This window comes from Polypterus senegalus, chromosome 4 (genome assembly GCF_016835505.1).
Source record: "Polypterus senegalus isolate Bchr_013 chromosome 4, ASM1683550v1, whole genome shotgun sequence".
In the NCBI taxonomy this organism is placed as follows: Eukaryota; Metazoa; Chordata; class Cladistia; order Polypteriformes; family Polypteridae; genus Polypterus; species Polypterus senegalus.
This window is the reverse complement of record NC_053157.1, coordinates 71,471,843-71,484,872: the sequence shown is the minus strand read 5'-3', so window position 1 is coordinate 71,484,872 and position 13,030 is coordinate 71,471,843. Positions and strand designations below refer to the sequence as shown.

General features: G+C 34.3%; 1 protein-coding gene across 1 annotated transcript; it reads right to left on the bottom strand.

Moving 5' to 3' along the window:
• Nucleotides 1–2,256: 2,256 nt before the first annotated feature.
• LOC120528577 lies at nucleotides 2,257–12,806 on the bottom strand. The gene is made up of 4 exons (XM_039752755.1): nucleotides 12,733–12,806; nucleotides 12,572–12,640; nucleotides 7,467–7,553; nucleotides 2,257–3,468 (listed from the first exon to the last, which is right to left on the bottom strand). The coding sequence occupies exons 2-4, from the start codon at nucleotides 12,623–12,625 to the stop codon at nucleotides 2,875–2,877; spliced, it is 735 nt and encodes a 244-aa protein (XP_039608689.1). The 5' UTR covers nucleotides 12,626–12,640; nucleotides 12,733–12,806; the 3' UTR covers nucleotides 2,257–2,874.
• Between the last annotated feature and the right edge of the window lie 224 nt (nucleotides 12,807–13,030).

The following is a 13,030-nucleotide window of genomic DNA, read 5'->3' as shown; positions in this document are numbered from 1 at the left end:
AAACTTGCCTCAATCATGTTAACATTGTTAAAATGTTTTAAGAAACTCAGCTCTTTTTTCACAATCAAATTTGTCTAATTTTTCATGATGCAATTTCTTATTTAAAACAGTATTTGTTGTTGAAGTATGTGACATCTCCTTTGTGCCTGTTTCTAGGCTGCTTTGGCCAGCCCTTCAAGTATTCTTTGTTCATGGCATACCTTTCTACACTTGTGTATACTGAACTATTCAGTTCCACCTTGGGGCTTGAAGGTTAGTGTCTTCAATACAATTTAAAATTTTGCCCATTGAAAAAAAATAGAAATTTATGAATATTCATTTGCATTTCAGCTTTTACTGTGGAGTATTTGATGTTGAGATATTGCTGTGATTGGTGCATTTCAGTTAATATTATATATTTTCCTATAGCATTATGTACAAATTATCTGTTGTGGCAGAAGTGACAGATTGCCTGATCAAACTTTGGAGCGCCAACTGGGTCATTTCGTTTACTATAAGGGACAAATAACCCAAAGTAATGCCTGTCTTGGCAGTGTTGCCCTGAATCCTGGGCCAAACTAACAAAAGAATCATTTCTTAATTGAGAGGTGACTTTGTAAGAGGAGTTCCATCTAGTGGCTCGTCCTGGATTCAGATGACACCTTCTTCCAGAAGTCGGGGATTTCCCTTACTGGATTGTTTTTTAGTGCTGGGGGATGAGAAGGTGAAGGCACAGTGTTAGCAATAGTGCTCCCATTCGTTCTGGTAGGTTATTGCATACTGTACCTTGGGCTTCAGGGTTCCTGAACAAGTTAAATACTTATACCATTATTGTGCCAAGCCAGTTTGTTTAGTTTATTTGTGCTGAGAATTTGAAAAATTAGCACCATCAGTTGCAATGGCAATATTCCCAGAATTGTCCAAGAATGTGCAATGTGTGACATTAATTGAGCAATAATATAAAAGGTTGGCACATGCATTTCTAGGATAAACAAGATAACAATAATAACAGAATTTGTGTGTGAATTTTGCGATAAAATACTGTTACAGGTTAACATACTTGCTTTTGGTATCAAGATAATTGATGTTTAATCAATGTTTTGAAGTTAACAACAGATGGCTTGATTTTGATAAAGACATTGATCCTTTTCGTTAACCATTCTTACTGTCTGTTTCTGAGTCAGAAATTATATCTTTTCAATACTGTCCCTTGACGATTGTACTCTTTAATAAAAGTCTGTGTGTTTTATGGCATTATTCAGCTGATATCTCTCTTTTTGTGGAAAAATAAAAATACAGGTCAATAACTTGTGCTTGACAAATCTGATATACGTGACAGAAAGCATGTTCTGTGATGTATGTGGTAGGAGTCATGCAGATCCTGCATGCTTATAGTACAAGTGCTACTTCTTGTTTCTGGGCGTCTACATGGAAGGCCACGGGTGTGGACTCATCGGGCCCCAAACTAAGGAAACTAACAGATGTACTCCACCTTTAGATTTTTGATAATGCTGATTCAGGCTAATATTTTGAAATACTTGTGTAACTAAAGTCATAAGACAAAAACCCTTTTAAATTTGGGACACCGACCCCTCGGGGCAGACGAAGGGCAGGTGTCCTAGGACTGTGCTTCTCTGTCTTATAACCTTTGCCTGGTGTGTATCAATAAAAGATTTTTACTAACTTTAATTATATCTCTCTGTCTTCAGTCACAAGAAACGACACCATAGAAAAAAGTGTCCACATAATACATTGTGAAACTCAGTGTCCCTCCTTCACGCCCTCACATGAAGGGTTATCTTCTTCCTTGATTGCCCTCCAATGCTGCCTCTGATTTAATCTATTTCAACTTGCATATTTACACCCTTTAGATTGTTTATTTGTAGTCAAACACATCATCTGCACTCACTCTCCCCAAGGATGTAGGTCTTGTAGAGTTCTTTATGTACTTGATCATGTCTCTTTCTCTAACTCTCACTTTCTCACTCATTGCACACACACACACACACACGCACACACACGCACACACACACACACACACGCACACACACACACACACACCTTTGCATGGCTTATCAGGGTGGCTCTGCTCCTTCTGATAGTGTCTTCCTCTCAGGTCCATGTAGTTCCATCTGACTTTTCATTCCAAAATGTCACTGTTACTTGTATTAATCACAAGCACACAAAGCTTTGATAAAATCATGAAAATTAGTTTTATTCCTGGTACATTAAGATTATATATGACAAGAAACCATTTGTACATTTTCAAAACAGCATATTTCAGTTCAAAACCACCAGGGAAGCATAACCAACCTTCTTGCCTGTTATAAAGAGCCATGGAAACCCAGAAGTCTATTTGGTCTAAGATTGCTGTTGACTAGAATTTTAGTTTTTTTGGCCATATTGCAGTTTTTACATTTATGTAACTTACTATAAATATTTTTGTCAACCATTGATATGTGTGTTTCTGTATGCAAATCTTGTTGTCATTTTATAGTAGTAAATTTGTGCGCTTATGTTCTACCCAATGAAAAGCACGGAAAATAAAAATCAGCTGAAGTGACTCTGGAATTTGGTCTTAGCCCTTCATAGATTGTTTAAAGCATATTAAAAAGTTAAACTTATTTTCAGCTTTCTCAGTTCTTTTTCTAATTTAACGTACAGCAACTATGTTAAGTAAAAACAAAACAAAATCTACAGTATTTTCTAATTGTTCCTGTCCTAACTTACATTTACAGTTGCTAATTTAGTGTAAAACATCAATAACTAATTTTAAGAATTCCAGGCCATTTTCAAGTTACAAGCCATAATGTGATAGATATAAAATATTTTCTATTCATTTTATATACTGTATTGTAATAAATTGCATATTATTGATCTTTCATTTAGTCTCAACTAGGGGATTGTAAAACCTGAAACCTCTGTGACTGGCGCTTCTGTACTTGTTTCCATATTACCATAAGGAAAAGATGAGGGGATTTTAAATACTGGTGGATTCTCTGGTTGATATCCATGTATTGGTAAAAGTGGTTCAGGTTTGAATTTTAAAGGGCCAAGACTAGGGTCAAATAAGAGTATTGAGGGAAGAAGTGAACCAAGTGAAGGGTCTGGATCATCATCTGTGTCATTTGAAAAATAGGGAGTCATTATAAACACTTTAGTGAAACTACTAGCACTTTCAAGATCAAGTTCAGAAACTGGGAGCGGCAACAAAAAAGCCTGTCCAGAAGGATTTGGAAGTTCAGTGGCAGGTTGTGCTCCTTTCTTCCATAAAGATGTTAGTTGATTGAAGTTAAGAGAATGAGTAGGCAGCTGAAGAGATGAAATACCAGATCCTGATGAAGTAAGAGTGCCTGGAAAAGCAGGCAGCCCATTTCTAAATGCAGAACTAGGCAGAGTGCGCATAGATCTAAAGTACTTGGGAAGGTCTGTGATTTTCAAAAACCTGGAGGGATATTGTTTATTTGTTCCTTTAGACAAATTATTTTCCTGGAGAAAAAATAAAAATAAAAAAAACAACAAGGATTGACTATGTTAGTACTCTCTTCAAATAACAGTTATAAATGTGTGCTACATCTAATACTGTACTTTTCATGGTCATTTTGTCTTACCACCTACAAATACCATTCATTTGATTTTCATTTCCCAGATTTCAGTGGCTTTCTTCTCAAGCTTATTTGGTCTACCATTACAACTAACTGATAATATCTCATTAACAGGCAGAAATGTTTTTATGTAGTAGCCTTCTGTGATAAACACAAACATAAGTAAGTAATAAGTACAAAAGTAGAATAGAGTTGTTTACATAATGTCAATTATGAACAAAAGTAATTTTCACACAGAAAAAATGAAAAGGTAAAACATTTCAGCAGTATAGCCAAAACTTGTGTTTTTAAGCTGGTCGCCTTTCTCACAGGGTACAGATTACATTTTATTTTTAATATTAACGGTATGGGTATAACTTTTTTTTTTTTTAATTTTTGCAAATACACATTAACACTACTCTACCCTTCACTAGCAACAGTAGTACTGGAAAGAGAGACGATAAAGTCAGGGTCAGTGAGTAAGAGACGGGGGCCTGTAATCTTGTGGTGCAACATCCACTACGGTAATTGTTATTCCACAGTCTGCCTGCAGGCCACTAAGACTAATTAAAGTCATTCTAACACCCTATAATTATACAGCCTAATAACATCTTTACTCTTTGATAAGAGATCTGTTGCAATTATTTGTGCACACCTCTAAATTATTATTTAGGGTAAATTGTTTTGTTCAATTAAATACCATGTCTTGAATGTTCTAATATTGAACTTACTGTACATTGTACACAGGACAGAATTATTCAATGACTATTTCTTCGCACTTAGCCTGGCTTTTAATTAATGCAAGCAAATAATTATTTAACATATTATATCAAGTTAGTCATTTAAAAATACAGGTGGTTTGGCATTCTGGCACTGTTTAGTACTGTTGCTGTTTCATATATCCAGGAGACCAAGTTCAAACTTGACTGTGTATCTTCAGTGTAAAGTTTGCACACTCTTTGTCAATAATTTTTGCCTAGGTAATTCATTTTTTCTCCCACATAATGAAAGTCCCAGATTAGTTTATTTGGGGGAAGTTCCATGTATCTGAGGCTGCAAGGCAGAAACCAAACCTGGATGTTATGCAAATCTATGTCAATATTCAGAAAGAACCTGACATATTTATTATCACCCAGCAAGGTTCTTTTCTTCTAAATACACCTACAGTATGCCAAAAATTAACAATTTCGATCTTCTCTACCCAACACCCTTGACCCTGGCATATAAATATAGTCTGTTCCTGAAAAACAATTCATAAGCTGAGCATTTGTATAGAGAGTATTTACATTTATTCTTAGAGGAATATTTTGAGGCCATCCCAACCCAGAATGTGTCCACTCCAAAATGATAAAAAAAAGTCTGTAAGCAATGTCATTATAGTATCACACTCTATTATAACATATTACAAATATATCATGAAAATTATTCTTAAAAACTAAATAAATATACTGTATTATCCATGATAATAACACAAAAAAATCATAATAATGATTTTGTTAATGATTACACTTAATGTACCATATAGGAAAGTACTAATGCATTACAGCACTTTAAAACCATTAAAAATAAACACCATTACACTAGGTATCGTTCTCCCTGTGTCTGCGTGGGTTTCCTCCGGGCGCTCCGGTTTCCTCCCACAATCCAAAGACATGCAGGTTAGGTGGATTGGCGATTCTAAATTGGCCCTAGTGTGTGCTTGGTGTGTGGGTGTGTTTGTGTGTGTCCTGCGGTGGGTTGGCACCCTGCCCAGGATTGGTTCCTGCCTTGTGCCCTGTGCTGGCTGGGATTGGCTTCAGCAGACCCCCGTGACCCTGTATTCGGATTCAGCGGGTTAGAAAATGGATGGATGGATGGACACTAGGTATCTACAAAATAAATTATATAAGAAAACAACCCACCTAACTTGTTGAAGAAGGTTATGCTGTACTGAGAGTTGAGGAGATGGTTGGAGGCTTGAAAGTCATTATTGTGTTAAAAGCAGCTTAATGAAAGATGGTCCATCAGTACAATCAGCAGTTTCAGTTACAATTTCTTCAATGAACAACCTTAGACTATAATTTTTATGCCAGCAACTGTCTTTCCAATAAGAAAATAAAGGCATATGCCAGGTTTGACATTCATTCCCTTGATGATGCAGGCACTGCTGAGCAGGGCCATCTTAACGTATGGGAACAGTGAGGACTGGCCGAGGGCCCCAGGAGCATAGGGGCTGCCGATGTTTCTGATGCCTATTTACGTTTCTGTTTTGCTATCAAAAGAGGGGCCCAGCACACTACTTTGCCCGAGAGCCTATAATGCTGTTAAGATGGCCCCATGGCAAACAATAGCTTGGAAGAGACAGGACATGGTGAATATGTAATCATATTTTACCCCCACTTAAAAAACATTAATGTTTTTACATCTGTATCTGGTGTTGGCACAGTAAATTTTAGACACAAATGCTTTGTGCTCATATAAGTGAGCATTCCAAAAACTAAAATTCGCATATAGGGGCCTGGGTATGTACAGTATAGCTGTGAATCAATGGACACTGAATAAAACAAAACTTTGTTTCCTTTAAGAAAGCAAGAGATTGTAAATAAATGATGGGAAAGTGTGGCAGGTTACAATTACTAAATATTCCAGACAAAAACACTTAAATTCATTTTAGAAAGACTTGTGTAATATGAAAAACACAAGCCATTTTATTACTTTATACAACAAGACAATACACCAATGTGATTAAGAAAACTGCTAGAGTGTTCGATTAGTGAGAAGGAGAAGTCAAAAGGAATCATGTCAAATCCTTGTCAAACATTTCCTGGAATAGTGTATGCTGCCACCATATTAAACTAGAGAAAGTCCAGAGATGATTCTAGAAATATGGGGGCTGAACTAAAATGAAATATTGAAGCGGTCTAATCTTTTCCATTTAAGCAATCAAAAATTAAGAGGTAGTAGGATTGAGGTGCTGAAAATGGAAGTTGCTTGATAGTAAATTTTTAACAAATGCTAGGAAGTGTTTCTTCTTACTGAGAAGCATAGAAATATTAAATAACAAGTAGTATACTAGATACTTATTTAGTGATCTTTAAATTCTTCAAAAGAGTTGTGTGAATAAAAATATACAAGTTGGCTTGGATTGTTCTCATTAATGCTTTTCTTTAGGTCATAAACTATGCTGACTACAGTAGACTGTCAGTGAATGTGCAGCTATTCAGCTAATAAAAAAAATGACAATCCTGAACAATAAGCTGAACATCATAATACCCAACCACATCTTTTACTTTGAAATGAAACATCACAACACCATGAAACTTAATAATGTTTATTACTGTATGCAACACAGTTTAATACAGTATATCCAACCACTGGAGGTTGTTTGGTTTCTCTACATTTTCAGATATTATTGTGTAGCATGGTGTTAGAGTGGTTGGTGCTGTTGATATGCAACTTTAATTACATCCTTTCAAAGTCTGCCTGATTTTTCTCAGAGGATGCTGATTTTTTGTCACATTCCAAAGATGTGTATATCAGGTTGATTTCCATCACTGGATGTGCATAATAAATTATATGAATTCTCATATTTTCCATTCATGCATTTTATCTTGACTGAAATGGGTGTCTGATCTGTGCTACATAAGAAAACGAAACCTCCAACCACCACTCCTAAATAAGATAGATAAATAAATAAATAAAGGGCATCTTGGTCCAGTAGTGATCTCTGTGCAGACAAGTCACTCAGTTATACTCCTAATTTTACCTATAAGGCTAATGTGTATTGCTTTGATTATTTGCAGACTGAGATTAATTAAAGCAGTAATTTCATGCCAAAGAAACTTTCATAATATAAAAAAGCTTTCTCAAACCCACTTAATCTTGTTCAAGGTCACAAATAAAAGTGCACAATATTAGATTTACCTGTGTTTTTACAGTTCCACCATTAAGCCTCTGAAATTGATTGAGAGCTAATCCATTCCATGTAAAATATCTCTTAGGAGTATTAATCTAAAATTAAAAATAGAATAAAAAAAAACAGTAAAAGTTTTATACCAAGTTATTTTTGCTAAGATATCTTATCTTACTAATAAGAATGGGCTACATTAAATTTATGTTTTAAATACTGTGTATTTTTATAACAAGGTAGCATTATTATTTAGATTAAAATAATACTGAATAAAAGGACTACAATAAAAGTTTTGTTTTTTTTTGTTTGTAAATTCACCTATCTGTGTTCTGAAACAGAGCTGTTTTATTACAGGAACATGAGAAGAATGGGTGTTGGCTCCATCAATATCAAAGTTGCTATGCTTTTCTTAGCATTGTGGTGAGTATCATGGTGATCACTGTATAGAATTTGAATCAAATATTTCAATCAACACATGGTAATTTTTACAATTTAATACAAGTATATACTTAAATGAAGTTGTATCAATGGATTATTAAAAGCATAAGGAAAAGGACTAATGATAACTAAAGGGTTAACCAAACGCAGCTTAAAGTTTAAGCCCATGAGGATTGCCTCATCTTAAGAGGTATCATCAAGGTAATTAATAAGGTTAAAATGAAATAAATGAGTAACAAACACCCCCTTAAAAAGCGAGAACAAACTAGTGAGAAAGCCCAAACACCTCTATTATGAAGTGGTGTTAAGATGTGAAAACCTGTAGGACACTCCTATTAATAATAACAACAACAACATTTATTTATATAGCACATTTTCATACAAAAAGTAGCTCAAAGAGCTTTACATAACAAAGAATAGAAAAATAAAAGACACAATAAGAAAATAAAATAAGCCAACAATAATTAACATAGAATAAGAGTAAGGTCCAATGGCCAGGGTGGACAGAAAAAACAAAAAAAAAACTCCAGATGGCTGGAGAAAAAAATAAAATCTGTAGGGATTCCAGACCATTAGACCGCCCAGTCCCCTCTGGGCATTCTACCTAACATAAATGAAACAGTCCACTTTGGATTTAGGGTTCTCACGGAAGGACTTGATGATGATGGTCACGTAGACTTCTGGCTTTTAATCCATCCATCATTGTTGGAGCATCATGATGATTTGAGTAGGTGGTGCAGTAGGTAGTAGGTAATGAAGCAGTGTTTAGAATAATGGAAGAATCAACATGTGTACGAAGTTACTGGCAGCTGTAGTCGATTGACTAAAATGATAGAATTCTGCATGTTAAGAGTCAGATGACGTGATGTATTAGATACGGTAATAGTAAAAGAAAAATATAAAAGGGAATTGTTCTATTGATTGCTCACTCCGTGGACTGAGACAGTTGAGTGTATCTATGTGCAAATAAAGAATCATTCTGCATTTTCATCTGGTCCGTGAGAATGATTTATTTGAAAATAATGGAAAGTTTTTTCCACAATACCAGCAAAAAGAAAATAATGTGATTGTGCCTAAAGACAGTGGCATGACTATATAGTCTATGTAGCAACATACAGTATCTACACATAGCTGGCCTGGGAACAGATTTGTAAAACTTGTATATGCACAAAAGTGGCTTAAAATTTGCACACTGAGCTTTCCACACAGACATTGGGATTTATGAAAGAGAACTTGATGGGAGAACATGTGGATATTTGCGGAAGCTCAGTTCCATCCATATGCAACATTTTGGAAAAACTGGGAAATGATAACATCATTGATCAAGCTGGTACAATAAATGTAGCCAAACCAGTTAAATGATGACTCATGGTTATAATAATTCATATCACTAAACCATTATGAGAATGTGCTTTAATGTGACAAACATAGTAAATGTCAAAAGTGATGTATAGACTTTACATACTTTTTAGAACTTTTTTTTTTTTTTTCAGCAGATTATATTGGCTACCTATTGTTATCTCTCGGGGAAGTAGCCAACAGGTTAGCAATATCTTAGCTAAGCTTCACTCCATCATGTCTGCTGGCGACCGACAAGACACCTCTGAACTACAGTCAGGAGGCTGAAGACTTTCTCTTGTGTTGATTTATTGCTATTGCTTTTTAACTTGAGTTATGCATAATAAAAACAGCAATAATTTGAAAAATACTTTTTCATTGTACAGTATATTAAGTTCTATATGTACATAGAGATGCAGAATATTAATAAACTGTATCAATTATCATTTTCAAACTTCCATTCAGTTGTTATATGATATAGCAACCCTTGCATCTTTTTTATGTTTAACATACTAATGCACTTGGCTGAATTGAATTAAAATCGCAAGCATGACATCACAAAGTTATTCTACAAAAAGAACAAGAGCAATTCAAAAGAGGCCATCGGTTAATGATTTCCAAAAGTGCGATCAGCTGAGATAATACTGTATGTGCATGTGTACTCAGGTGGATGGGTTATGATCGTTGATATTTTGCTTGTTTTTATTAGAGTAGACTGGATTTTAAAGTTGATGATCAGATGTGTGAAGCCCCTAAAAGTCCACATGCATTTCCAGACTGCAAGGATTCAGTGTGTTTCAGCACAACTGGTATCATATTATTATTTATTACTATTGCGTCATATAAAGAAAAATTTTTTACGCTTTTTTAGGCTCATTCATTATTTTCTTCTTTTCTGTTGTAAAAATGCAGAATTGTTCTGACGCTAAAAAACATACAAAGTAAAAGTGTAGGATCCTCCTGGCCCTGTGTCTTTTTGCTCAGGATATTTTTTTAACATACTATAATAAATAGAGCTTCTGAAAGATTTCACCTATTTGTTGATTTAAACAAACAAGAATATAGAGACACTACTTATGACAATTCATAAAAATGTGTGCAACATTTTCTCAGCTTGCACAAAACATAAGTCCCTAAGTAGCTATTTTTTGTTCATTATTCAAAAATGTTACATTGTATGCCTTCAAATGTAAAGTGTTGCCTCTTTCATCTGAGTTTACTGGTGATAAAAGACTGCAATACAACAAAAACTCAGATGTTGTCCATGGAAAAACTGATCCCATTGATAGCAGTTCCACCTTATGTCCTTTGACAGGAGCAGTGGTCTTTAAGTTCAGTCAAGAGGGCCCACTGTTACATGCTGGTCTTTCAGTTCCAAACAGTCTCAAAATCAGCAATTCATGTTGCCTTTCTTACTGTACATTCAGGAAAGTACAGTAGTGTGAGATGCAACTATTTCAAGAAATTAAGTAAATGTGTATGCTTTCCATAACTTTAAACATTTAACTCCTTTTTTATCATTTTCTGTGGAACTTTTTTCAAATAATGACATTAGAACACCTGGAAAAGCAGAATGAAAGGCAAGATAATGAAGATGATTTTGATGATGTGGTAAACTATGGCAGTGCAGTCTTGTTATGCTTCACTAACTTATGACAGTCAGGATGAACTAAAATTTACAACAAGCAGACAAAAAGAATATTGTTTGTAAATATAACACAAAGGTAAGTTAGTAATAATTAGCAATTTTGTGATCAATTTGTTTAGACTAGCTGTACAGCTTTTCAGCGCACTTGTTGAAACAGGGGGTGTCTGTGGTCCCAGTAGTAAAGTTTCAACATGGATCAGTCAGTTTCTCTGTTTGTTTTCTAGGAGCAAACATGGCCACTCTGGTCTTCATTTGCACCAAAGAAGAACAGTGAAATATAATCCATTATTTATGGACTGAAGATGTACAAGGCCCAGTCTAACAACTCATATTAACCAAATAATTCAAGTAGAGATATGAATGTGTGCTGTATTTAAATATTGCATAATTTTATATATAGAATTTGAAAACATCGGAATATGAAAAAACAAGTAAAATAACTCCAACAAGAAGACAAACAAGGCAACATTGTCCACCATAAAATATTTAAGTCAAAAAAGCCTAAAAGCAAAAAATGATTAATTAATAATGGACTTATTGAACATAACTAGATGTCAGCAGTACAACTTGAAACAAGGCCAAATAATTAAGTTTGTGTTCTTTTAGACCTCTCAGTTATAACAGATCCATTCTAATACTCATCTTGCATGTATTTTTTAAAAAATCCATAAACTCCATTAAATTGAGATTGGTGCTATTCATAGACATTATGAGTATAGCTACAAGGTATATTTGGCATAAAGCAGCATAATAATGTTTTTAAAACATAAATCATAAAACTGATATCTTATTGCAGGAGTCAGGCAACTTGTATCTCTTGAGTTAAAACAATATTCTGTACTTTTGCATGGGAAAATCCAGGACCATTATACTTAAGGCATGCATACCCTCTTCAACATTAAATCTAGGATTTTGCTGAGCTGCATGGTCTGCACATTTGACAATTTAAATTGCAGTAGTAATTGTGCTTCTTTTAAAAAAAGTTAACTTCCCAGCAGCAGCAGCAGCTCCCCTGTGGGCTCTACCGCAAACTGTCTTTCAGTTTGGATCAAATGCGTCAATTGGGCTGGATTAAAAAACACATCTTACTGAGTCAGCCTGATGGCCTATTGAATGTGATTTACTTACAATTACTGTTCTACCAAACCACATAAATTGCACTGTTTAGTGTGGCAAACAAATAATTTGCCAGGTGATTTTATACTTGCATAAATTTTAACATAACTAAATAAAATAGTCTTGAAAAGTGTCCCAGTATGAATCAATGCATACAAAACACACTACCTCCACTCCACTACTCACATGACAGAAGTTTTCCATTTCAGTGAACAACTTTAAAGAAGTGTTAACTAGGACAAGAATATTTTATTCACACTGTAGCATAACATTGATTTACAATTACAATAACACTGTCTGGTGCAAAGTATTAAACATCAGCACTAAATGAATTTGACACACCAATACTTTTGACTTTAACTCTGAACAATAAATATGCAGGTATTTGTGACTTTTAAAATAACAAGTTTCATGAAAAATGGCATGAGACTTATAATCATGAAATAGCATTTATCCTTTATTTCATGTATCTATATCTATAAAAAAATGAAAGAGGTTCCTGTATATTTATAAATACAAGTAAGCACTTATTATTCATTATTAATAAATACAGTTTAACACTTAAGAAGACATACTTACAGGAATGCAGAAAGCTGAGTTTAAAATGCTTAGAAACACAATGGAGTTCCACATTTTTCTTGGTATATTCTGAAATGTAACACACACATATTGGTAAATGTGTAGTATAAAATCATTTGGGCCTATTTTCTCAAAAATATTCAAAATTATTTTTAAATTACCTTGTATGAAGAGATGACTGTAATCTGTTATTTACCATGCGTTTTATACAGCTCTGTCTTTACCTGGATGCCAGCCAGCCCCTGCTTTCTGCTAACATCATGAGTGTCACATTACAAAGGGTAAATGGGCAGAACAGAAAACATTTATTTTTTTAATGTAATTATCTTAATAAAATGTCTGTATGAAAAGCAATTAGTTTGAAAATATTACTTACTGGTTTGCACTGTGGCATTCAACCTAAAAACTGGATTTCTCAAAATAAAGAGTTTAGAAAACTGTTTTTAGTCTCTTATTTCC